The 22,949-nt window shown below is 45.8% G+C and overlaps 2 protein-coding genes across 2 annotated transcripts in view; one reads left to right on the top strand and one right to left on the bottom strand.

Moving 5' to 3' along the window:
- The window catches only part of LOC115119118 (collagen alpha-1(XVIII) chain-like), a 198,784-nt gene extending 194,380 nt beyond the window's left edge, over nucleotides 1-4,404 (bottom strand). The window contains exon 1 of the mRNA XM_065023904.1: nucleotides 4,099-4,404. Coding sequence (XP_064879976.1) covers nucleotides 4,099-4,183 — 85 coding nt within the window. The 5' untranslated portion in view covers nucleotides 4,184-4,404. The remainder of the gene's footprint in view (nucleotides 1-4,098) is intronic.
- A 6,785-nt stretch (nucleotides 4,405-11,189) lies between these two features.
- LOC135572527 (peroxidasin homolog) lies at nucleotides 11,190-20,522 on the top strand. Its single transcript, XM_065020645.1, has 3 exons — nucleotides 11,190-11,695; nucleotides 18,907-20,403; nucleotides 20,455-20,522. Exons 2-3 carry the CDS (start codon nucleotides 19,026-19,028, stop codon nucleotides 20,520-20,522), a joined length of 1,446 nt encoding a protein of 481 aa, XP_064876717.1. The 5' UTR covers nucleotides 11,190-11,695; nucleotides 18,907-19,025.
- Nucleotides 20,523-22,949: the final 2,427 nt, after the last annotated feature.

The raw sequence follows: 22,949 nt of genomic DNA, 5'->3' as shown, positions 1-22,949 counted from the left end.
CATTCCAAGCCACTGCCTGGGCCTAGAGCCCAGTCGAACTAGCCTGCAGAAAGACCTCAGAAGTATGATCGTACATTGTTTGATAGTTTGGTAATAGTTATGTGAAATCTATTTGACTACATTAGCAGAAATCAAATGTGTATGTTACTTAGACATTCATCATATAATCTTCCGCCAATATGTGTTATTAATATAGTTCCACAAGACCCAACCATCCATCAGTCAACGTACACAAAACATAATGCTGCTACGGTGTTAAACACTGGTATGATTATGACTGAGTTTGGGACCTCATGTTCATACAGGTTGTTGGAACAGCTGTGGATCCAGGAAAGGATCCAGATATTTTGGAGCCATATGAAACAACAGAGTTGATCATTTAATTACAGCATGAGACAGAAGCTACCCTACAATACATCAGCGATCCCCTGCCTTTCCACTCAGAAACATCCTGTAAGGAAAGAGACCACAGCTCCAATACAACCAATCACTTCCAAGACACCTACTGTAACATGGACAGAGATGCCACATCTATTCTATGTGGAAATATTGCTAAAAAGAATGATAATGGAATTTCTGAAACCCCTGATGATAAGGATTGTCTGTAAGCCCATACAAAAGACACAGCGTTCCAACAGAGTTGACCTCTATGTGAGTGAGCGGGGTTGAAGGACACTGTGTTCCCTGCCACCCTGGCATGGTCAACAAGAGAAGGAAACAAAGACAGATGAAGTCAGGAGCTACAAGATGAACTGGCATCTGTTTCCCTGGAAAGACTGGCCTGGCCAACCCTCAACCCTCCCTGGAGAAGGGAAAGTCTGAGCACACCATCAATCACTAGCCTGGAGGAACACACAAACAATGCTGCACACGCACACACCACATGCACACATAGAGAAAGAGAGAGAGAGAGAGAGAGAGCAAGAGCGAGACAGACAGACAGACAGACAGACAGACAGACAGACAGACAGACAGACAGACAGACAGACAGACAGACAGACAGACAGACAGACAGACAGACAGATATACAAAAAGAGAGAGAGAGAGAACTACAGACAATACACAAACCCTCTAATCCAAAAAGGCCTTTGGATCACTAATTCCAATTGGCTTTACTTAAACTCTTTAACATCATCCTCAGCTCTGGCATCTTCCCCAATATTTGGAACCAAGGACTGATAACCCCAATCCACAAAAGTGAAGACAAATTTAACTCCAATAACTACCATGGGATATGCGTCAACAGCAACCTTGGGAAAATCCTCTGCATTATCATTAACAACAGACTTGTACATTTCCTCGAGGGAAAGGAAATGTACATTTCCTCTACTGAGCAAACGTCAAATTGGCTTTTTACCAAATTACCATACGACACGTATTCACCCTGCACATCCTAATTGATCCTAACAAATCAAAACATAGGCAAAGTCTTCTCATACTTTGTTGACTTCAAAAAAGATTTAGACTCAATTTGGCATGAGATTTGGCATGAGGGTCTTCTATACATATTGATGGAAAGTGGTGTTGGGGGAAAAACATATGACATTATAAAATCCATGTACACAAAATTGGCACAAAACACACATTTCTTTCCACAGGGCCGGGGGGTGAGACAGGGATGCAGCTTAAGCCCCACCCTCTTCAACATATATATATATATATATATATATATATATATATATCAATGAATTGGCGAGGGCACTAGAACAGTCTGCAGCACCCGGCCTCTCCCTACTAGAATCTGAAGTGAAACATCTACTGCTGATGATCTGGTGATTCTGTCCCCAACCAAGGAGGGCCTACAGCAGCACCTAGATATTCTGCACAGATTCTGTCAGACCTGGGTCCTGACAGTAAATCTCAGTAAGACAAAAATAATGGTGTTACAAAAAAGGTCCAGTTGCCAGAACCACGAATACAACTTCCATCTAGACACTGTTGCCCTAAAGCACACAAAAAAAACAGTACATAACTCAGGTAACATCCGCAAAGCCTCATACCTCAGGCCACAGGTAACATCCGCAAAGCTGTGAACGATCTGAGGGACAAGGCAAGAAGGGCCTTCTCTGCCATCAAAAGGAACATAAGATTTGACATACCAATTAGGATCTGTCAAAAAATACTTGAATCAGTTATAGAACCCATTGCCCTTCATGGTTGTGAGGTCTGGGGTCCGCTCACCAACCAAGAATTCATAAAATAGGACAAACACCAAATTGAGACTGCATGCAGAATTCTGCAAAAATATGCTCTGTGTACAACATAAAATACAAAATAATGAACGCAGAGCAGAATTAGGCCGATCCCCACTAATTATCAAAATCCAGAAAAGAGCTTTTAAATTCTACAACCACCTAAAAGGAAGCGATTCCAAACCTTCCCTAACAAAGCCATCACCTACAGAGAGATGAACCTGGAGAAGAGTTCCCTAAGCAAGCTGGTCCTGGGGCTCTGTTCACAAACACAAACACACTCCACAGAGCCCCAGGTCAGCAACACAATTAGACCCAACCAAATCATGAGAAAACAAAAATATCATTACTTGACACATTGGAAAGAATTAACAAAAAACAGAGCAAACTAGAATGCTATTTCGCCCTAAACAGAGAATACCTGACCACTGTGACTGGTGCAAAATTAAGGAAAGCTTTGACTATGTACAGATTCATTGAAAATAGCCTTGCTATTGAGAAAGGTCGCCGTAGGCAGACCTGGCTCTCAAGAGAGGATAGGCTATGTGCACACTGGCCACAAATTGAGGTGGAAACTGAGCTGCACTTCCTAACCTCCTGCCAAATGTATGACCATATTTCCCTCAGATTACACAGACCCACAAATAATTCAATATTCTTTTTACCTATTGGGTGAAATACCACAGTGTGCCATCACAGCAGCAATATTTGTGACCTGTTGCCACAAGAAAAGGGCAACTAATGAAGAACAAACACCATTGTAAACACAAACCATATTTATGTTTATTTATTTTGCCTTTTTAACTATAACTATTTGCACATCATTACAACACTGTATATATACATAATATAACATTTGAAATGTCTTTATTCTTTTGGAACTTGTGTGAGTATAATATTTACTGTTCACTTTTTATTGTTTATTTCACTTTTGTTTATCCCTTTCATTTGCTTTGGCAATGTAAACATATGTTTCCCATGCCAATAAATCACCTTGAATTTAATTTAATTGAGAGAGAGAGAGAGAGAGAGAAAGAAAGAAAGAAAGAAAGAAAGAAAGAAAGAAAGAAAGAAAGAAAGAAAGAAAGAAAGTGAGAGAGAGAGTGAAAGTGACATTTGTAATGTCTTTATTCTTTTGGAACTTTTGTGAGTGAAATGCTTACTGTACATTTTTTATTTCACTTTTGTTTATTATCTATTTCACTTTCTTTGGCACTGTAAACATATGTTTCCCATGTCAATAAAGCCCCTTAAATTATAATAGCTGATTGAGGATTTCAGTGAAAACATTACAAAGATGAAAAGACTAATAAACGTCAAGTCAATATTATATCTAGCAGGTTAAAAGACCACCACAAGCTCTGGCTTGTATAGTAGACTAACCTAATATTGTACTTTCTATTCCAATGCAACTATTGAATGTGCTATTGGCGTTGGTGTTGGATGATTGTCTTTGCGGTTTTAGCTGTTCATAGTTCCGGACAAGCCTAGACATACATTACCATTAGCACAACCACCACATTTCATTCCTCCCTTGAGTGATGGATCAAATATCACTATACCTGATTATGCCCAGAACAGTCCACAGCATAGGTGTCATAGAAACCGAAATGTTTTCCTTATGTAGTCTACAATGGGTATGCCATCAAGAGTAGCTGTAATAAACTAATGTTCAGTAGGTGTTCAAATCAAATCTATAATCTCCTATAACGCAGATGTCAAATGTTTTTATTCACAAAATGTAACATAGTAGGCTGTTATTTTATGTTGTAATACCAACTACAGATGCAATAGTATTCACTTACAAAGATATTTAAGTTACGTGCATTTAAAGTCTCAAAAGGCTTAAATTTTGCCTGTACATTTCGAAGAAATTGCAAAAATGTATCCGATATATATATTTTACCTGTCCTTTGAGTTTCTGTCCGTGTGACAACCAGCAGAAGTACGCAGGTATGCAGACCCAACGACCACCTGTCAACACAAGGCATGCTTTTCCGCTAATTTGTGCAAAATATTTCCACAAATCCTTTTGTTTGGTAAGCAAAAAGCTAAAAGGTTCACGCACATTTGGGCATCTCCGTCTCGGTCCTAGAACAGTGTCGTTGGAATTAATGGCAGGTACGCTACGCAGCCGTTGCACAGTTCCAAGGTGAGTTCTCTGCCTGCGCACGGAACCTTGAGTACCGAAACAGAATTGACAGTATAATCTACAGTAAAACGTTAGTTCGCGGGCGCTATGGACAAAACCTAAATTTATCCACGGGATTTTCCCCTGGGTCCTAAGTGTCCTAATGTTTTGGTAGATTCATCCAAACCTCCGTGACTGACAGGTCCAATCTAATATACATACTGTACACACTGACATTTGGCGCCTTTTATGACTTCATGATATCCACAAACCTTTCAAAATCATGTAAACTAACATAGGGCACAGTCAAACAATTATTTACACAATATGCAAGTTCTTCAATAAGCTTTCTGTACACCAAGACTCATTTGACTAAGCCTAATCAAAGGCTGCAGGAAAACGGTATTATCAGCAGTTAGTTGGCTTATACATGTCCCCATGTTGAGACATGATGGCATATAATACATGCCCCTAAACCCTGCATTCCACCCAGAGAGAATGGAAAAGCTGCTGAGCTGACAGACAGTGAGTGTGCAGTGTGCAGTGTGTAGTGAGTCTGTCCATCTAGCACTAAATCAACCCACCCACACTGTTAAAGCCTACATATGGAAACCAATATTCTCTAATGAAGACATACAGTGCTTTCAGGAAGTATTCAGACCCTTTTATTTTTTCAACATTTTACTATGTTACAACCTTAACCTAAAATTGATGAAATAATACAAATTAATCAGGCCTCCATTGTAAAATAAGAATGTGTTCTTAACTGACTTGCCTAGTTAAATAAGGTTAAATAAAATAAAATAAACATAATAACAAAGTGAACACAGGTTTTTAGACATTTTAGCAAATTTATAAAAATTCAAAACATAAGTATTCAGACCCTTTGCTATGAGACTCAGGTGCATCCGGTTTCCATTGATCATCATTGAGATGTTTCTACAACTTGATTGGAGTCCAGCTGTGGTAAATTCAATTGATTGGACATGATTTGGAAAGGCACACACCTGTCTATTTAAGGTCCCACAGTTGACAGTGCATGTCAGAGAAAAAAAACAAGCCATGAGGTGGAAGGAATTGTCCGTAGAGCTCCGAGACAGGGTTGTGTCAGATCTGGGGAAGGGTACCAAAACATTTCTGCAGTATTTAAGAACACAGTGGAACACAATGGCCTCCATCATTCTTAAATGGAAGAAGCTTGGAACCACCAAGACTCTGCCTAGAGCAGAACTGAACAATCGGGGGAGAAGGGCCTTGGTCAGGGAGGTGACCAAGAACCCGATGGTCACTCTGACAGAGATCTAGAGTTTCTCTGTGAAGATTGGAGAACCTTCCAGAAGGACAACCATCTCTGCAGCACTCCACCAGTCAGGCCTTTATGATAGAGTGGCAGCCCACTTATGACAGCCCACTTGGAGTTTGCCAAAAAGCATCTAAAGGACTCTCAGACCATGAGAAACAAGATTCTCTGGTCTGATGAAACCAAGATTAAATTCTTTGGCCTAAAAGCCAAGCGTCATGTCTGAAGGAAACCTGGCACATTCCCTACGGTGAAGCATGGTGGTGGCAGCATCATGCTGTGGGGATGTTTTTCAGCGGCATGGACTGGGAGACTAGTCAGGATCAAGGGAAAGATGAACGGCGCAAAGTACAGAGCGATCCTTGATGAAAACCTGCTCCAGAGCGCTCAGGACCTCAGACTGGGGGCGAAGGTTCACCTTCCATCAGGGCAACAACCCTAAGCACACAGCCAAGACAACGCGGGAGTGGCTTCAGGACAAGTCTCAGAATGTCCTTGAGTGGCCCAGCAAGAGCCTGAACCCAATCAAACATCTCTGGAGAGACCTGAAAATTGCTGTGCAGCAACGCTCACCATCCAACCTGATAGAGCTTGAGAGGATCTGCAGAGAAGAATGGGAGAAACTCCCAAAATACAGGTGTGCCAAGCTTGTAGTGCCATACCCAATAAGACTCGAGGCTGTAATCACTGCCAAAGGTGCTTCAACAAAGACTTGAGGCTGTAATCGAGTAAAGGGTCTGAATACTTATGTAGATGTAGTATTTCTGGTTTTTATTTTTTATAAATTAGAAAACCTTTCTTAAAACCTGTCTTACTTTGTCATTATGGGGTATTATGTGCAGATTGATGAGGGGGAAAACCTAACAAAATGTGGAAAAAGTCAAGAGGTCTGAATACTTTCTGAATGCACTGTGTGGCCAGTTGAATTGCTTCTCAAGAGAGATTTCCCAATCCCTAAAGAGTGGCATTTATTGATGTGGTTCAAGCAAATTTAGATATGGTTCATGTTATGTCAACAGACATCATATGCCCATGTTATTAATTGTACAATATGTAGTTTGCGTAGTTTGCGTAGTTCAGCCTTGCACTGCTAGCTACAGTACTCTATGTGTGGTGTGGTCAGATCTGCTGACCAATAGATCAGTGATGGCAGTTCTTTGTCAGTAGAGGGCAATCCTACCCTTGGCTTGGCTTGAGCTACTAGAATAGAACATAACAGAATGGAGTAGAATATAATGGAAAAGAATAGAATGGATTGGAATGGAATATAATTAAATTGGATAGAATTTAATAGGATATAATAGGATTGAAGACAATAGAATAGAATGGAATAGTTGTCGCTCTGGATAAGAGCGTCTGCTAAATGACTTAAATGTAAATGATAGAATAGGATAGAATAGAATGGAATAGAATACAATAGAAGGGAATAGAATATAATGGAATAGTTGTCTTATCCCAAAGGGAATTGCAGGAAACAAGACACATAACTGACAGCCATAATGACTCTCACTCTCCTCTCAGGAGGGTCAACACAGTCACGGTTGTTAACAAGTCAGGAATTGCGAAACGCAGCCAATTTTCCTCGCCTGTCATTTAGTTCAGTAAGCCAAGGAAACTCACACAAAATGTCAAGGTCATCATGTAATCTTAGAGTGCTGCCAGAACATGCCTGACGTTTCTGAGAGGTGAACCATGTACAATGAGTTTTTAAATGACTAGTCTACTCCTGTGTTAGGTTAGATAGCTTGCACGTCTGAAACTCTGAATCTCCAGGTACCTCATTTCGACCTCAATCTTGTCCACACACGTAGACAGGCAGGTCCACTCGTCTTTCAGAGAGATTTCACCACGCTTCTCAGCTATGTAGCCTGGAGGTGTGTATCTAGGCGTTGTGTTTCTAGGGCCTTCACTTCAGAGCCAGACTCCATCCATCTTCCTCCACAACTTGGGCAGTCAAAGCACAGGAAGTGACATTTTCAAGGTGCCACTTAAACTGTGACTGCATATGAACGTTATTAGTATAACGTATAATATATATATATATATTTTATCCAGTAGGATAAACATTCCAAACAGCCTACCAGACCGCTCGGAGGCATCCACATGGTCCTAAAGCACATCGTTGCCTCGTTTTGTATCACATTCCAATGATAAAACTGGGGGGGATGTCCCCAGTGAAAGGCATTTTATTTTACAATCAAATAAGGGGTCTATATGCTTTGACTATGTTAACTCAATCAAGAACTACCAAATGAATTTTGAACAAGAGGCCAACAGGAAGGAAAACCTGAACAGGACATGTCTTTTATTTCAAACATTGCACAGATAAGGACAGCAGTTTTATAACTCTCTCACTACAGGGACGTGAGGAGACCAGTCTCTGTGCTTCTGCCAGAAGTATAGCCATAGTATCTCTTTCTGAAAAGTGTAGTTAGAATGAGGCTTCCAGTGGTGGGATAGAGTGTTTAGCACACATCTGTCCAACTCTGACTAGAAAAATAGTCATGATAAAACATTGAATTATAAAATCATATTTTTTGCCATTTGCTAGCAAGAAAAGTTTAATAGTATCATATAGTTGTTTCGTGTCCGGTACGATTGTATCATTATTTAAGCGCCGCACATTTTGTGCAAAGGTGATACGTTGTGTAATTTCATCTCACCTATGAGAGTGAAGAGAAAATTCAGCAACTCTCGGAGAACACTGGAAGTTGATTAAATAGTTTCTTTGTTGTCAACCATAAAACCTACGGGTTTCAGCCCTAACCTTCATCAAGGTTTACTCTCTTTGGTTTTTACAGAAGAAAATGAAGGTGAGGTTTATATATATTTCAAAATTGCCTCCGGTGAGTTCAGGGACCAATCACAATGGGGATACAAAACCTGAGGTGATTGGTAATCACATCACGGGAGGCCATTGTGAAATATCTACAGGCCTCCTTCATGTCAATCAATCAATCAATCAATTAAATGTATTCATGAAGCCCCTTTTACATCATCCGATGTCACAAAGTGATATACAGAAACCCAGCCTAAAACCCCAAACAGCAAGCAATGCAGATGTAGAAGCACGGTGGCTAGGAAAAACTCCCTAGAAAGGTAGGAACCTAGGAAGAAACCTATAGAGGAATCAGGCTCTGAGGGGTGGCCAATCCTCTTCTAGCTGTGCAACAAACTGTTGTAATGGGCCCAGTCACTCACCATACAAGCTGTAGTCAAACTGTTGTAATGGGCCCAGTCACTCACTATACAAGCTGTAGTCAAACTGTTGTAATGGGCCCAGTCACTCACCATACAAGCTGTAGTCAAACTGTTGTAATGGGCCCAGTCACTCACCATACAAGCTGTAGTCAAACTGTTGTAATGGGCCCAGTCACTCACCATACAAGCTGTAGTCAAACTGTGTAGTCAAACTGTAATGGGCCCAGTCACTCACCATACAAGCTGTAGTCAAACTGTTGTAATGGGCCCAGTCACTCACCATACAAGCTGTAGTCAAACTGTTGTAATGGGCCCAGTCACTCACCATACAAGCTGTAGTCAAACTGTTGTAATGGGCTCAGTCACTCACCATACAAGCTGTAGTCAAACTGTTGTAATGGGCCCAGTCACTTACCATACAAGCTGTAGTCAAACTGTTGTAATGGTCCCAGTCTCTCACCATACAAGCTGTAGTCAAACTGTTGTAATGGGCAAACAGTTGTAATGGGCCCAGTCACTCACCATACAAGCTGTAGTCAAACTGTTGTAATGGGTCCAGTCACTCACCATACAAGCTGTAGTCAAACTGTTGTAATGGGCCCAGTCACTTACCATACAAGCTGTAGTCAAACTGTTGTAATGGGCCCAGTCACTCACCATACAAGCTGTAGTCAAACTGTTGTAATGGGCCCAGTCACTTACCAGTCAAACTGTTGTAATGGGTCCAAGCTGTAGTCAAACTGTTGTAATGGGCCCAGTCACTCACCATACAAGCTGTAGTCAAACTGTTGTAATGGGCCCAGTCACTTACCATACAAGCTGTAGTCAAACTGTTGTAATGGTCCCAGTCTCTCACCATACAAGCTGTAGTCAAACTGTTGTAATGGTCCCAGTCACTCACCATACAAGCTGTAGTCAAACTGTTGTAATGGGCCCAGTCTCTCACCATACAAGCTGTAGTCAAACTGTTGTAATGGGCCCAGTCTCTCACCATACAAGCATAGAGAGTTTGTAGTTGACCTTTTTTGCCATGAACGGGACAGAAGAACGGAAAGTCCCATTGTAGCTCCTATATAAATTGAATGTGTAAAACAAACAGGATTCTCCTTGCCATGTAGACTTTCATGGACCCATCCGTAGTGCAATAGAACATATTTTACATGTCTGTGGTGGTACCATAGTACGTGTTGTGGTAGTTAAGCTGTAGCTACTTCAACAATTCAAAGTGCTTCAGTGACCTCAGTTTTATTTATTGTGTTTCCATGAAACAACACCAGCTGTATGTATTGTGTTTCTGTGAAACAGATGCCATGGCAGTCTCGGGTGGTGACTCGGGTGGTCACTCTGGTGGTGGTGAAGTTCTGATGCGCCAGAAGGTAATGGGTTCTGACGAACAACACTATCCTACAAGCACCCTCTAATCTATGTCTGCTAACCCAGAGCGAGGCTCTGGGGCTGGGAGGGGGGCATGGGGCTGGGGAAGGGGGCTGGTAATTGGGGGCTGGGGGCTGGGGCTGACAGACACTGATAGGGGAGGCCATTACCATAGCATATGCAGTGATAGCAATGACTATATGTCTAGTTATTTATGTAGGCCTACATAGCTTTTCCTGCAGTCAAATGACCTAGTGGCCTCCTGGCTGGAATGTTTTTCATATTTTTCATAATTTCATAATCAATAAACTCGTGTTTCTATGTATAACAGTTTTGTTATATTTCAGTCTTCTGTGATGTATATAAAGTGTAATATTGGGATGCAAACTCAAAATGTAATACATTTCAACTCTATATCTGACATGGTGCAGGTGTCTTCTTGTTTTAAGCCCATAACCATGTGTGTGAGGTGGATATTTTTGTTTCAAAGCAGATTTGTTTAAGACTACCAAGAATCACTCTGTGTGACTCTGATTTTCACTGCAGTGAAAGGTTAAATTCTTCACCAATTGTTTATAAGCAGAGTTTGAGCTCAGCAATTATCAACTGCCCTTCCAGAATGTACATTTAAACATCTATGTCAATGACACATCATACATCGTCTGTGTTTACGGATGATGAGCTAGTGTGCTTGATGCCGGGAGTCACTGTCTTGGCAGGTGGGGTGTCCTCTGTGGAGATTAAACAGAGGATCTCTAGGAAACTGATTGATCAGTCACAGAGCAGTGCTGCTCAGTGCTTCTGTCTATCTTTAGCTCCTGTAGGGTCTGTGAATGGAGGGCCAAGACTTATCTGACTGGCTGTCATCAAAACCTGTGGTATTTTTAGGGGCGGTTAGCAGCGGCAGGGCAACAGCTGCACAAGCATTTAACGGTTGTTCATCTCCCTCCCCCTTTCTCTCTCTCTCCCTCTCTCCCTCTCTCACTCTCTCCCTGACATTGACACACAGGGCGCCTTAGGACCGGGTGACGCAAACCAGCAGGCAGTCAGAGTGGATTGTGTGGTCCCTGTACAGGAGCTCCAGACCCCCACCAGTTCCAGAAGCCACAGCCACCTCACTGGATGGACAGATACAGCAACAGGATGAGCCTTGAGAGCTGTGGATCTGTTTGATGCTGTTTGAAACAGAGAATTGCACTTGATCAAGACACTCATTTAGCTTTTATTCAGTCAGGACATGTTGAGAGATATTATTGTCTTAGTGAGAGAGCAGGACTGCAGCAGACCACTGAGAGCGGGAAACATATCCCTACCGGACAGAGCAGACGGCGGCCATTTTAAGGGACGCTGAACCAGACTTACACTTGGGTCAAGTGTCATTCCAATCAAAGGGGTCCAAGTCTTCTTGAACCCTGGGAGGAGATTCTGAAGAGTGGCTTTGATTTCTGGGCTATATTGTCAATGTGGAACAGAGGAAGTGTCACTCTAGAATCACTGGTAAGTTTCTGATTATCATAGTTTGTACGATTGTATCATTATTTAAGCGACGCGGATTGTGTATCATTTCACCTCACCTATGAGAGGGAAGAGGAAATGCAGCAACTCTCGGAGAACACTGGAAGTCGATAAAAGAGCTTCTTTATCAACAGGATCTTTGCCCCCATGGTAACCAAATAGATAACTGGGTCAATGGCATGATCCAGTAGAATGTACTGTATGACAGCCTTTTGGAGGGAATATACTGCAGCACCTAGACACATTGGCTGCATTATCAAATGCCATGTGTTCACGTGTAAGAGAGAGAGAGAGTTATCTCTGTATTGGGAAATAGCCCCTGCATGCCAGAGATGAAACCTACAGCTGCTACAGACAAACTATAGGAACATCAACTGCACCACAATGCATTTGGAAGGTTATAGCTGACCCTGATATGGGGTTACTAGTATAGCAACAATGACAGCATGTATTAGGCATTTCTAGAGTTCCCTTTTCCTGATCCCAATCCCTGTGGGCATTCAGATTGTGACTGTCTCTCAGGTAAGGTAGCACATCAACAGTAATCCCAAAATCCCAGGAGGTATCATATTTTCCCTTTAGTGTAAAGTAACTCTTATGTTGGAGAGTAAAGGCGTACATACTGTATGTTACTGTGTGGATTGTCTGTTATCTGACACAAGGCCTCCAGGCAGGGTCTTTATTTGGACAGACTACTTGAAATACTCCTCTGGCTGAGCTACAGCACCAGCTGGGAGGGCTGTGGTCTGTTTGGTTCTGACTAAGACTCTACTTTACTGTCAATTCAAACCTCCACTTTACTCTCAGATACATTTTCATGGGTTGTTTTACTGGGTCAACACCACTAGACTGAGGAGAAAGCACTGTCTGTCATGCCCTGACCTTAGAGAGCCGTGTGTGATTTGGGTGGGCATTCTATGTTTTCTATTTCTTTGTTTTTGGCCGAGTGTGGTTCCCAATCAGAGGCAGCTGTCTATCGTTGTCTCTGATTGGGAATCATATTTAGGCAGCCTTTTTCCCACCTAAGGTTGTAGGTAATTATTTATTTTCTGTGTGTGTTTGTGTGCGCCACTGTTGCGTCACGTTCGGTTTCTGTTTATCTGTTTTTTTTGTGAAAGTTTCACTTTATTAAAGATGTGGAATTACATGCTGCGCCTTGGCTCATTTATGACAGGGAGTTAAGACGGTGAACATGACAGAATTACCCACCACAAAAAGACCAAGCAGCACGTGCCAACTTGGAGGACGAGCTGGACCAGGGAGGAGGTTATGGCAGGGGACAAGACCCGGTCATGGAAGCCTGAGAGGCAGCTCCCCAAAATAATCAGGGTTTAGACCTGAGCCAACTCCCCGTGCTTACCGCGGGGACCATGTGACCGGTCAGGCACCGTGTATGCGGTGATGCGCACTGTGTCTCCAGTGAGCATTCACAGGCCGGTGCGCTCTGTGCCAGACCTCCAGTGCGCCTCCACGGCCCAGTGTATCCAGTGTCTGCTCCACGCACCAGGCTTCCAGTGCATCTCCCCAGTCTGGTGAGACCTGTTCCGGTTCCACGTACCAGGCCTCCAGTATGTCTCCCCAGTCTGGTAAGCCCTGTGGCAGCTCCACGCACCAGGCTTCCAGTACGTCTTCTCAGTCCGGTGAGACCTTTTCAGGCTCCACGTACAAAGCCTCTAGTGATGATCCATGGCACAAAGCCTCCAGTGATGATCCATGGCACGAAGCCTCCAGTGATGATCCATGGCCCGGAGCCTGTAGTGATGATCCATGGCATGAAGCCTCCAGTGATAATCCATGGCATGAAGCCTCCAGTGATGATCCATGGCCTGCAGTGAAAATCGAGGGCACGGAGACTCCATCGACGGTCCCTAGCCTCCAGCGACGGTCCCCAGTCCAGAGCCTCCAGCGACTGTCCCCAGTCCAGAGCCTCCAGTGATGGTCCCCAGTCCGGAGCCTGTATTGACGGTCCCCAGTCCGGAGCCTCCAGTGACGGTCCCCAGTCCGGAGCCTCCAGCGGCGGCTTGCAGTTCAGAGCCTCCAGTGACGGTTCCCAGTCCAGAGCCTCCAGTGACGGTCCCCAGTCCGGAGCCTCCAGCGACGGTCCCCAGTCCTGAGCCTCCAGTGATGGTCCCCAGTCCGGAGCCTGTATTGACGGTCCCCAGTCCTGAGCCTCCAGCGACGGTCCCCAGTCCGGAGCCTCCAGCGGCGGCTTGCAGTTCAGAGCCTCCAGTGACGGTCCCCAGTCCGGAGCCTGCAGCGACGGTTCCCAGTCCAGAGCCTCCAGTGACGGTCCCCAGTCCGGAGCCTCCAGTGACGGTCCCCAGTCCAGAGCCTCCAGTGACGGTCCCCAGTCCAGAGCCTCCAGTGACGGTCCCCAGTCCGGAGCCTCCAGTGACGGTCCCCAGTCCAGAGCCTCCAGTGACGGTCCCCAGTCCGGAGCCTGCAGCGACGGTTCCCAGTCCAGAGCCTCCAGTGACGGTCCCCAGTCCAGAGCCTGCAGCGACGGTTCCCAGTCCAGAGCCTCCAGCGGCAGCTTGCAGTTCAGAACCTCCAGTGATGGCCCCCAGTCCGGAGCCTGCAGCGACGGTTCCCAGTCCAGAGCCTCCAGTGACGGTCCCCAGTCCGAAGCCTCCAGCGACGGTCCCCAGTCCGGAGCCTGCAGCGATGAACCATGGTTCGGTTCCTCCGACAACGATCCACGGTCCGGAGTCTCCGGCAACGATCCACTACGTCCCGAACCGGAGCCGCCACCGAGGATAGATGCCTCCCGGACCCTCCCCTATAGAGTCAGGATATGCGGCCGGAGTCCGCAACTTTGGGGGCTGTACTGTCACGCCTGACCTTAGAGAGAAGTTTTATTTCTCTATTTGGTTAGGTCAGGGTGTGATTTGGGTGGGGATTCTATGTTTTCTATTTCTTTGTTTTTGGCCAAGTGTGGTTCCCAATCAGAGGCTGCTGTCAATCGTTGTCTCTGATTGAGAATCATACTTAAGCAGCCTTTTTCCCACCTAATTATTTATTTTCTGTGTGTGTTTGTGTGCGCCATGGTTGCATCACTTTTGGTTTCTGTTTACCTGTTTTTTTGTGAGAGTTTCACTTAAAAGATGTGGAATTACATGCACGCTGTGCCTTGGCTCATCTATGACATGGAGTTTGAAGACAGTGAATGTGACACTGTCCTTCAGCTTGGGGCTGTATTCAATGTCCTTCTGTTATGACAAAGCAGTGAATACATTGTCCACTATATGCAGAACATTCAGAGTGAAAGGCTGTAGTACTTCTTCCAAGACAAAGCTGATGGGCTGTATATAAGGCATTATAAACTGGGTGGTTCAAGCCCTGAATGCTGATTGGTTGACAACCGTGGTATATCAGACTATAAGGTCCACGGGTATGACAAAACATTTATTCTTACTGCTCTAATTACATTGGTAACCAGTTTATAATAGCAATAAGGCACCTCGGGGGTTTGTGATATATGGCCAGTATACCAGCTAAGGGCTGTGTCAAATCAAATCAAATCAAATCAAATGTATTTGTCACATACACATGGTTAGCAGATGTTAATGCTTGTGTAGCGAAATGCTTGTGCTTCTAGTTCCGACAATGCAGTAATAACCAACAAGTAATCTAACTAACAATTCCAAAACTACTGTCTTGTGCACAGTGTAAGGGGATAAGAATATGTACATAAAGATGTATGAATGAGTGATGGTACAGAGCAGCATAGGCAAAATACAGTAGATGGTATCGAGTACAGTATATACATATGAGATGAGTATGTAAACAAAGTGGCATAGTTAAAGTGGCTAGTGATACATGTATTACATAAGGATGCAGTAGATGATATAGAGTACAGTATATACATATTCATATGAGATGAATAATGTAGGGTATGTAAACATTATATTAGGTAGCATTGTTTAAAGTGGCTAGTGATATATTTTACATCATTTCTCATCAATTCCCATTATTAAAGTGGCTGGAGTTGAGTCAGTGTGTTGGCAGCGGCCACTCAGTGTTAGTGGTTGCTGTTTAACAGTCTGATGGCCTTGAGATAGAAGCTGTTTTTCAGTCTCTCGGTCCCAGCTTTGATGCACCTGTACTGACCTCGCCTTCTGGATGATAGCGGGGTGAACAGGCAGTGGCTCGGGTGGTTGTTGTCCTTGATTATCTTTATGGCCTTCCTGTAACATCGGGTGGTGTAGGTGTCCTGGAGGGCAGGTAGTTTGCCCCCGGTGATGCGTTGTGCAGACCTCACTACCCTCTGGAGAGCCTTACGGTTGTGGGCGGAGCAGTTGCCGTACCAGGCGGTGATACAGCCCGCCAGGATGCTCTCGATTGTGCATCTGTAGAAGTTTGTGAGTGCTTTTGGTGACAAGCCGAATTTCTTCAGCCTCCTGAGGTTGAAGAGGCGCTGCTGCGCCTTCTTCACGATGCTGTCTGTGTGAGTGGACCAATTCAGTTTGTCTGTGATGTGTATGCCGAGGAACTTAAAACTTACTACCCTCTCCACTACTGTTCCATCGATGTGGATAGGGGGGTGTTCCCTCTGCTGTTTCCTGAAGTCCACAATCATCTCCTTAGTTTTGTTGACGTTGAGTGTGAGGTTATTTTCCTGACACCACACTCCGAGGGCCCTCACCTCCTCCCCTGTAGGCCGTCTCATCGTTGTTGGTAATCAAGCCTACCACTGTTGTGTCGTCCGCAAACTTGATGATTGAGTTGGAGGCGTGCGTGGCCACGCAGTCGTGGTGAACAGGGAGTACAGGAGAGGGCTCAGAACGCACCCTTGTGGGGCCCCAGTGTTGAGGATCAGCGGGGTGGAGATGTTGTTGCCTACCCTCACCACCTGGGGGCGGCCCGTCAGGAAGTCCAGTACCCAGTTGCACAGGGCGGGGTCGAGACCCAAGGTCTCGAGCTTGATGACGAGCTTGGAGGGTACTATGGTGTTAAATGCCGAGCTGTAGTCGATGAACAGCATTCTCACATAGGTATTCCTCTTGTCCAGATGGGTTAGGGCAGTGTGCAGTGTGGTTGAGATTGCATCGTCTGTGGACCTATTTGGGCGGTAAGCAAATTGGAGTGGGTCTAGGGTGTCAGGTAGGGTGGAGGTGATATGGTCCTTGACTAGTCTCTCAAAGCACTTCATGATGACGGAAGTGAGTGCTACGGGGCGGTAGTCGTTTAGCTCAGTTACCTTAGCTTTCTTGGGAACAGGAACAATGGTGGCCCTCTTGAAGTATGTGGGAACAGCAGACTGGTATAGGGATTGATTGAATATGTCCGTAAACACACCAGCCAGCTGGTCTGCGCATGCTCTGAGGGCGCGGCTGGGGATGCTGTCTGGGCCTGCAGCCTTGCGAGGGTTAACACGTTTAAATGTTTTACTCACTTCGGCTGCAGTGAAGGAGAGGCCGCATGTTTTCGTTGCAGGCCGTGTCAGTGGCACTGTATTGTCCTCAAAGCGGGCAAAAAAGTTATTTAGTCTGCCTGGGAGCAAGACATCCTGGTCCTTGACTGGGCTGGTTTTCTTCCTGTAGTCCGTAATTGACTGTAGACCCTGCCACATACCTCTTGTGTCTGAGCCGTTGAATTGAGATTCTACTTTGTCTCTATACTGACGCTTAGCTTGTTTGATAGCCTTGCGGAGGGAATAACTGCACTGTTTGTATTCAGTCATGTTACCAGTCACCTTGCCCTGATTAAAAGCAGTGGTTCGCGCTTTCAGTTTCACGCGAATGCTGCCATCAATCCACGGTTTCTGGTTAGGAAATGTTTTAATCGTTGCTATGGGAACGACATCTTCAACGCACGTTCTAATGAACTCGCACACCGAATCAGCGTATTCGTCAATGTTGCTGTCTGACGCAATACGAAACATATCCCAGTCCACGTGATGGAAGCAGTCTTGGAGTGTGGAATCAGCTTGGTCGGACCAGCGTTGGACAGACCTCAGCGTGGGAGCTTCTTGTTTTAGCTTCTGTTTGTAGGCAGGGATCAACAAAATGGAGTCGTGGTCAGCTTTTCCGAAAGGAGGGCGGGGCAGGGCCTTATATGCGTCGCGGAAGTTAGAGTAACAATGATCCAAGGTTTTTCCCGCCCTGGTTGCGCAGTCGATATGCTGACACAATTTAGGGAGTCTTGTTTTCAGATTAGCCTTGTTAAAATCCCCAGCGACAATGAATGCAGCCTCCGGATAAATGGATTCCAGTTTGCAAAGAGTCAAATAAAGTTTGTTCAGAGCCATCGATGTGTCTGCTTGGGGGGGAATATATACGGCTGTGATTACAATCCAAGAGAATTCTCTTGGTAGATAATGAGGTCTACATTTGATTGTGAGGAATTCTAAATCAGGTGAACAGAAGGATTTGAGTTCCTGTATGTTTCTGTCATCATACCACGTCTCGTTAGCCATAAGGCATACGCCCCCGCCCCTCTTCTTACCAGAAAGTTGTTTGTTTCTGTCGGCGCGATGCGTGGAGAAACCCGCTGGCTGCACCGCCTCCGATAGCGTCTCTCCAGTGAGCCATGTTTCCGTGAAGCAAAGAACGTTACAGTCTCTGATGTCCCTCTGGAATGCTACCCTTGCTCGGATTTCATCAACCTTGTTGTCAAGAGACTGGACATTGGCGAGAAGAATGCTGGGGAGTGGTGCACGATGTGCCCGTCTCCGGAGTCTGACCAGAAGACCGCCTCGTTTCCCTCTTTTACGGAGTCGTTTTTTGGGGTCGCCAAATGGGATCCATTCCGTTGTCCTGGTTGAAAGGCAGAACACAGGGTCCGCTTCGTGAAAGTCATATTCTTGGTCGTACTGATGGTGAGTTGACGCTGATCTTATATTCAGTAGTTCTTCTCGACTGTATGTAATGAAACCTAAGATGACCTGGGGTACTAATGTAAGAAATAACACGTAAAAAAACAAAAAACTGCATAGTTTCCTAGGAACGCGAAGCGAGGCGGCCATCTCTGTCGGCGCCAGACTGGAGGCACTCCGTGTTGCGTCGTGCGGAAGAACAGCCCTTATTAGGGCTATAGGGGTTATTAGGGTTATTAGGGTTATATTAGCCATATACCACACCCCCTTGGGCCTTATTGCTAAATGATGTATAAAAGACATCACTAGATACTGTGTGAGGGTTATGTGGTAACTGTATTATTAATGTACTACGACTCATATCTTCTCTCTGCAGATTGATATGCGGTAGAGACGACCGTGTGACACAATCTACAAGAGACTTCTACTACGGAGCCCATTTGTTTTGCCCATCAGAGTGAGAAGAAGGGACTGAGACAGACGCAGGAAGCCAACATGGACATATTCGGTGGTGCCCCCCGTGTACTGGGCTACTCGCGCCCCGTGGCGGCACAGTGTGGCACGGACGCCGTCCTGCAATGCAAGATCGGCGGCGACCCTCGTCCCGAGGTGGTCTGGGAGAAGAAGAATGTACAGATCCTGTCAGAGGGACGCTACAGGCTGTCGGAGGAGGGCCAGGCCTACTTCCTACACATCACTGGGGTCAGGCTGGAGGACGCAGGCCAGTATATCTGCAAGGCCAGTAACACCGTGGGTGAGACGTGTGCCTCTGCCACACTGAAGGTGGAGGGGAACAGTCAGGAGCGGGAAGGGGTACAGAAACAGACAGAGGTCAATGGGGTGCAGCAAACCAGGCTGGAGAATGGAGAGTTAGGGGGGCAACGGAATGGGGAGTTTAGAAGGAAACAGAACAGGGAGTATGGAGGGCAACAGAACCAGAATGGGGAATATAGACAGCAAGAGAACAGGGAGTATGGAGGGCAACAGAATGGAGAGGTAGAGCAGAGGAATGGAGAGCTAGACCAACAGAGCAGAAAGGTAGACCAACAGAGCGGAGCGGTAGACCAACAGAGCGGAGCGATAGACCAACAGAGCGGAGCGGTAGAGAAGGAAAATGGAGAGGAGAGTGAGCGGGAGAAAAAGAAGCAGCGCTATGGAGGGGAGCCCCTGCTGTCAGACGACAGACCTCACTTCCTCATCAAGCCCCTCTCCCTGAGGGTGGACCGGGGCGAGGACGCAGCCTTCTCCTGTAAGCTGTCGGGCAACCCTCTGCCCCAGGTGGTGTGGGAGAAGGACGGGAAGAAGCTGAGCGACATCTTCGAGAGCGCCCACTTCAACATCAGCAGCCAGGACGGAGGCTGGTTCCAGCTGAAGATCTTCCGGACGCGGATGCCCGACGGGGGTGTCTACACCTGCAGAGCCCATAACAATCAAGGAGGGGCGCTGGCGGGCGCAGTGCTGCTTGTGGAGCTCGTCCCGGAACGGCAGGAGAGCGGGGCGTCCACGTCAAATGGGCACAGCAACGGGCAGACATCACCTCGTAGTATGAGGCACAGGATGGGAAGACACGGTTTGTCGAGACAGCCGGACGAGCCCAATCTGAACTCTGCCAATGTGAAGAAATTTGCGGTGTCGGAGGGGAAACATGCTAAGTTCCGTTGCTTCGTGACAGGGAAACCTAAGCCTGAGATCATCTGGAAGAAAGATGGAGCGCCCCAAGAGGCTGGGAGGCGTCACCTTCTGTTTGAGGACAGAGAGGGTTACTACACGCTCAAAGTGATGTACTGTAAACATCAGGACACAGGGCTGTACGTGTGTGCTGCGTCCAATGCTCTGGGACACACCCTCAGCTCTGTTTACCTGACTGTCAAAGGTAGGGCTTTAGCAGTGTTTCAGGACTTTTCTTCTCTTTTCTTTCTTACAGATGTAGGATCTTTATTTGAGCCAGTTTGCTACAGCAGGGAAATAATCCTGCAGCAACAGGACATGTGAATTATTATGTGGATTATAATTAATAGACATTTTTGTAGGGGATGACCCATTTTTCACAAGGAAAAATCAAGTCTTGAATTTCAAAGTGGAAATTACACATTTCAGAAGCCTTTTTAAACCTCAAATACACTACAAGTTTTTAATTTCCTGCATTGCTGGAAAGTTCTCCTGCAACAGGATGGTCAAATTGGGGCGGCAGGTAGCCTAGTGGTTAGAGCTTTGGGCCAGTAACTGAAAGGTTGCTAGAGCGATTCCCTGAGCTGACAAGGTACAAATCTGTCGTTCTGCCCCTGAACAAGGCAGTTAACCCACTGTTACAAGGCCGTCATTGTAAATAAGAATTTGTTCTTAACTGACTTGCCTAGTTAAATGAAGGTTAAAGAAATTAACATCCTACATGATGATCAACAATCAGGTTTGATTGAGACGATGAAAGCATGCTCTCACCTGCCTAATTTGATCATCATTTTGAAGGAATACCATTGTGGCAAACCCTCATGCTAGTCAGGAACATACGTACTGTATGTTCCTGACTAGCAGGAGTACGTACTGTATGTTCCTGACTAGCATGAGTACGTACTGTATGTTCCTGACTAGCATGAGTGCGTACTGTATGTTCCTGACTAGCATGAGTACGTACTGTATGTTCCTGACTAGAATGAGTATGTACTGTATGTTCCTGACTAGCATGAGTACGTACTGTATGTTCCTGACTAGCATGAGTACGTACTGTATGTTCCTGACTAGCATGAGTACGTACTGTATGTTCCTGACTAGCATGAGTACGTACTGTATGTTCCTGACTAGCATGAGTACGTACTGTATGTTCCTGACTAGCATGAGTACGTACTGTATGTTCCTGACTAGCATGAGGGTTTGCCACAATGTTACTTACGTCATAGAAATGCCATAGAGATTTAGATCTTCAGCTGTTACAACTAATTGCTCTGTAGAGAGTTCAGTAGATTGTGGACATGCATTGCTAAAAGATCCCAGTTGAGTCACCCTCATAATTGGTAATTGTTTAGTCATCATTATAGGATAATCCCTGGGTGATCCAGCCATAGCACAGCACACTGAGTCAGCTGGCTACGTAAATTAAATGATATCTGTCTCGTCTAGGCATCCACATCCCTAATCTACCAGGGAGCTATTGCCATAGAGTCTTGATAGGTGGAGATAAACACGGGTCTTTCTAACCCTACCTCCCTCTTCCTACCCTTACCTCCCCCTTAGTCTCTTCCCCCTCCCCTACCTCCCTACCTCCTGCACCCCTGCCCACCCCAATGCCTCTGTGTGTCCCTACCTCCCCCAGTCTCTTCCCCCTTAGCTTCCCTTCTCCCCCTACCTCCCTACCTCCTGCACCCCCTGCCCACCCCAATGCCTCTGTGTATCCCTACCTCCCCCAGTCTCTTCCCCCTAGCTTCCCTTCTCCCCCTACCTCCCTACCTCCTGCACCCCTTTGCCCACCCCAATGCCTCTGTGTGTCCCTACCTCCCCTAGTCTCTTCCCCCTTAGCTTCCCTTATCTCCCTACCTCCCTACCTCCTGCACCCCTGCCCACCCCAATGCCTCTGTGTGTCCCTACCTCCCCCTGTCTCTTCCCCCTAGCTTCCCTTCTTCCCCTCTCCCCCCTAGCTTCCCTTTTCCCCTACCTCCTGCACCCCTGCCCACCCCAATGCCTCTGTGTGTCCCTACCTCCCCCAGTCTCTTTCCCCTAGCTACCCTTCTCCCCCTCTCCCCCTAGCTTCCCTTCTCTCCCTACCTCCTGCACCCCTGCCCACCCCAATGCCTCTGTGTGTCCCTACCTCCCCCAGTCTCTTTCCCCCTAGCTTCCCTTCTCCCCTCTCCCCTAGCTTCCCTTCTCCCCTCTCCCCTAGCTTACCTTCTTCCCCTCTCCCCCTAGCTTCCCTTCTCTCCCTCCCCTAGCTTCCCTTCTCCCCCTACCTCCTGCATGTCTCCCCTGCCCACCCCAATGCCTCTGTGTGTCCCTATATTTAGAGACTGAATCATGAGCTGAGGTATGTGTCCTGTATGTGTCCTGAATACAGATTTTCTACTGTGTTGTTAACCATGTTGACCATGGCCAAAGTCCACAGCAATGTCAATAGATTGGTAGAAATAACCCTAAAAGTTTACTTGAAATGTAGCTGAAATTACTGTTTGCTGAAATCCTGCAGTCAATCATAGCATAAGTCATGAATTGTGCTCATGAAATATGCTCATGAGCTCATGAAATGTGTTATACCTTGATCAAAACTCAACCAATGACTGGAACACCCTAAAATGTGCCTAAAGCACTGTAAAAACAACCTAAAATGTGCCTAAAGCACTGTAAAAACAACCTAAAATGTGGGTTAAGCACTGTAAAAACAACCTAAAATGTGGGTTAAGCACTGTAAAAACAACCTAAAATGTGGGTTAAGCA

Source organism: Oncorhynchus nerka, linkage group LG2 (assembly GCF_034236695.1).
Source record: "Oncorhynchus nerka isolate Pitt River linkage group LG2, Oner_Uvic_2.0, whole genome shotgun sequence".
In the NCBI taxonomy this organism is placed as follows: domain Eukaryota; kingdom Metazoa; phylum Chordata; class Actinopteri; order Salmoniformes; family Salmonidae; genus Oncorhynchus; species Oncorhynchus nerka.
Note: the sequence above shows the minus strand (reverse complement) of the source record. Positions and strands in the feature narration are given on the sequence as shown.

What these genes read in the sequence shown, in the direction of transcription:
- LOC135572527 (XM_065020645.1), top strand. Translation starts at nt 19,026, where the DNA reads ATGGACATATTCGGTGGTGCCCCCCGTGTACTGGGCTACTCGCGCCCC. An exon ending in TGTTTACCTGACTGTCAAAG is followed by an intron (nt 20,404 to 20,454) that starts GTAGGGCTTTAG and finishes TCTTTCTTACAG; the next exon opens with ATGTAGGATCTTTATTTGAG.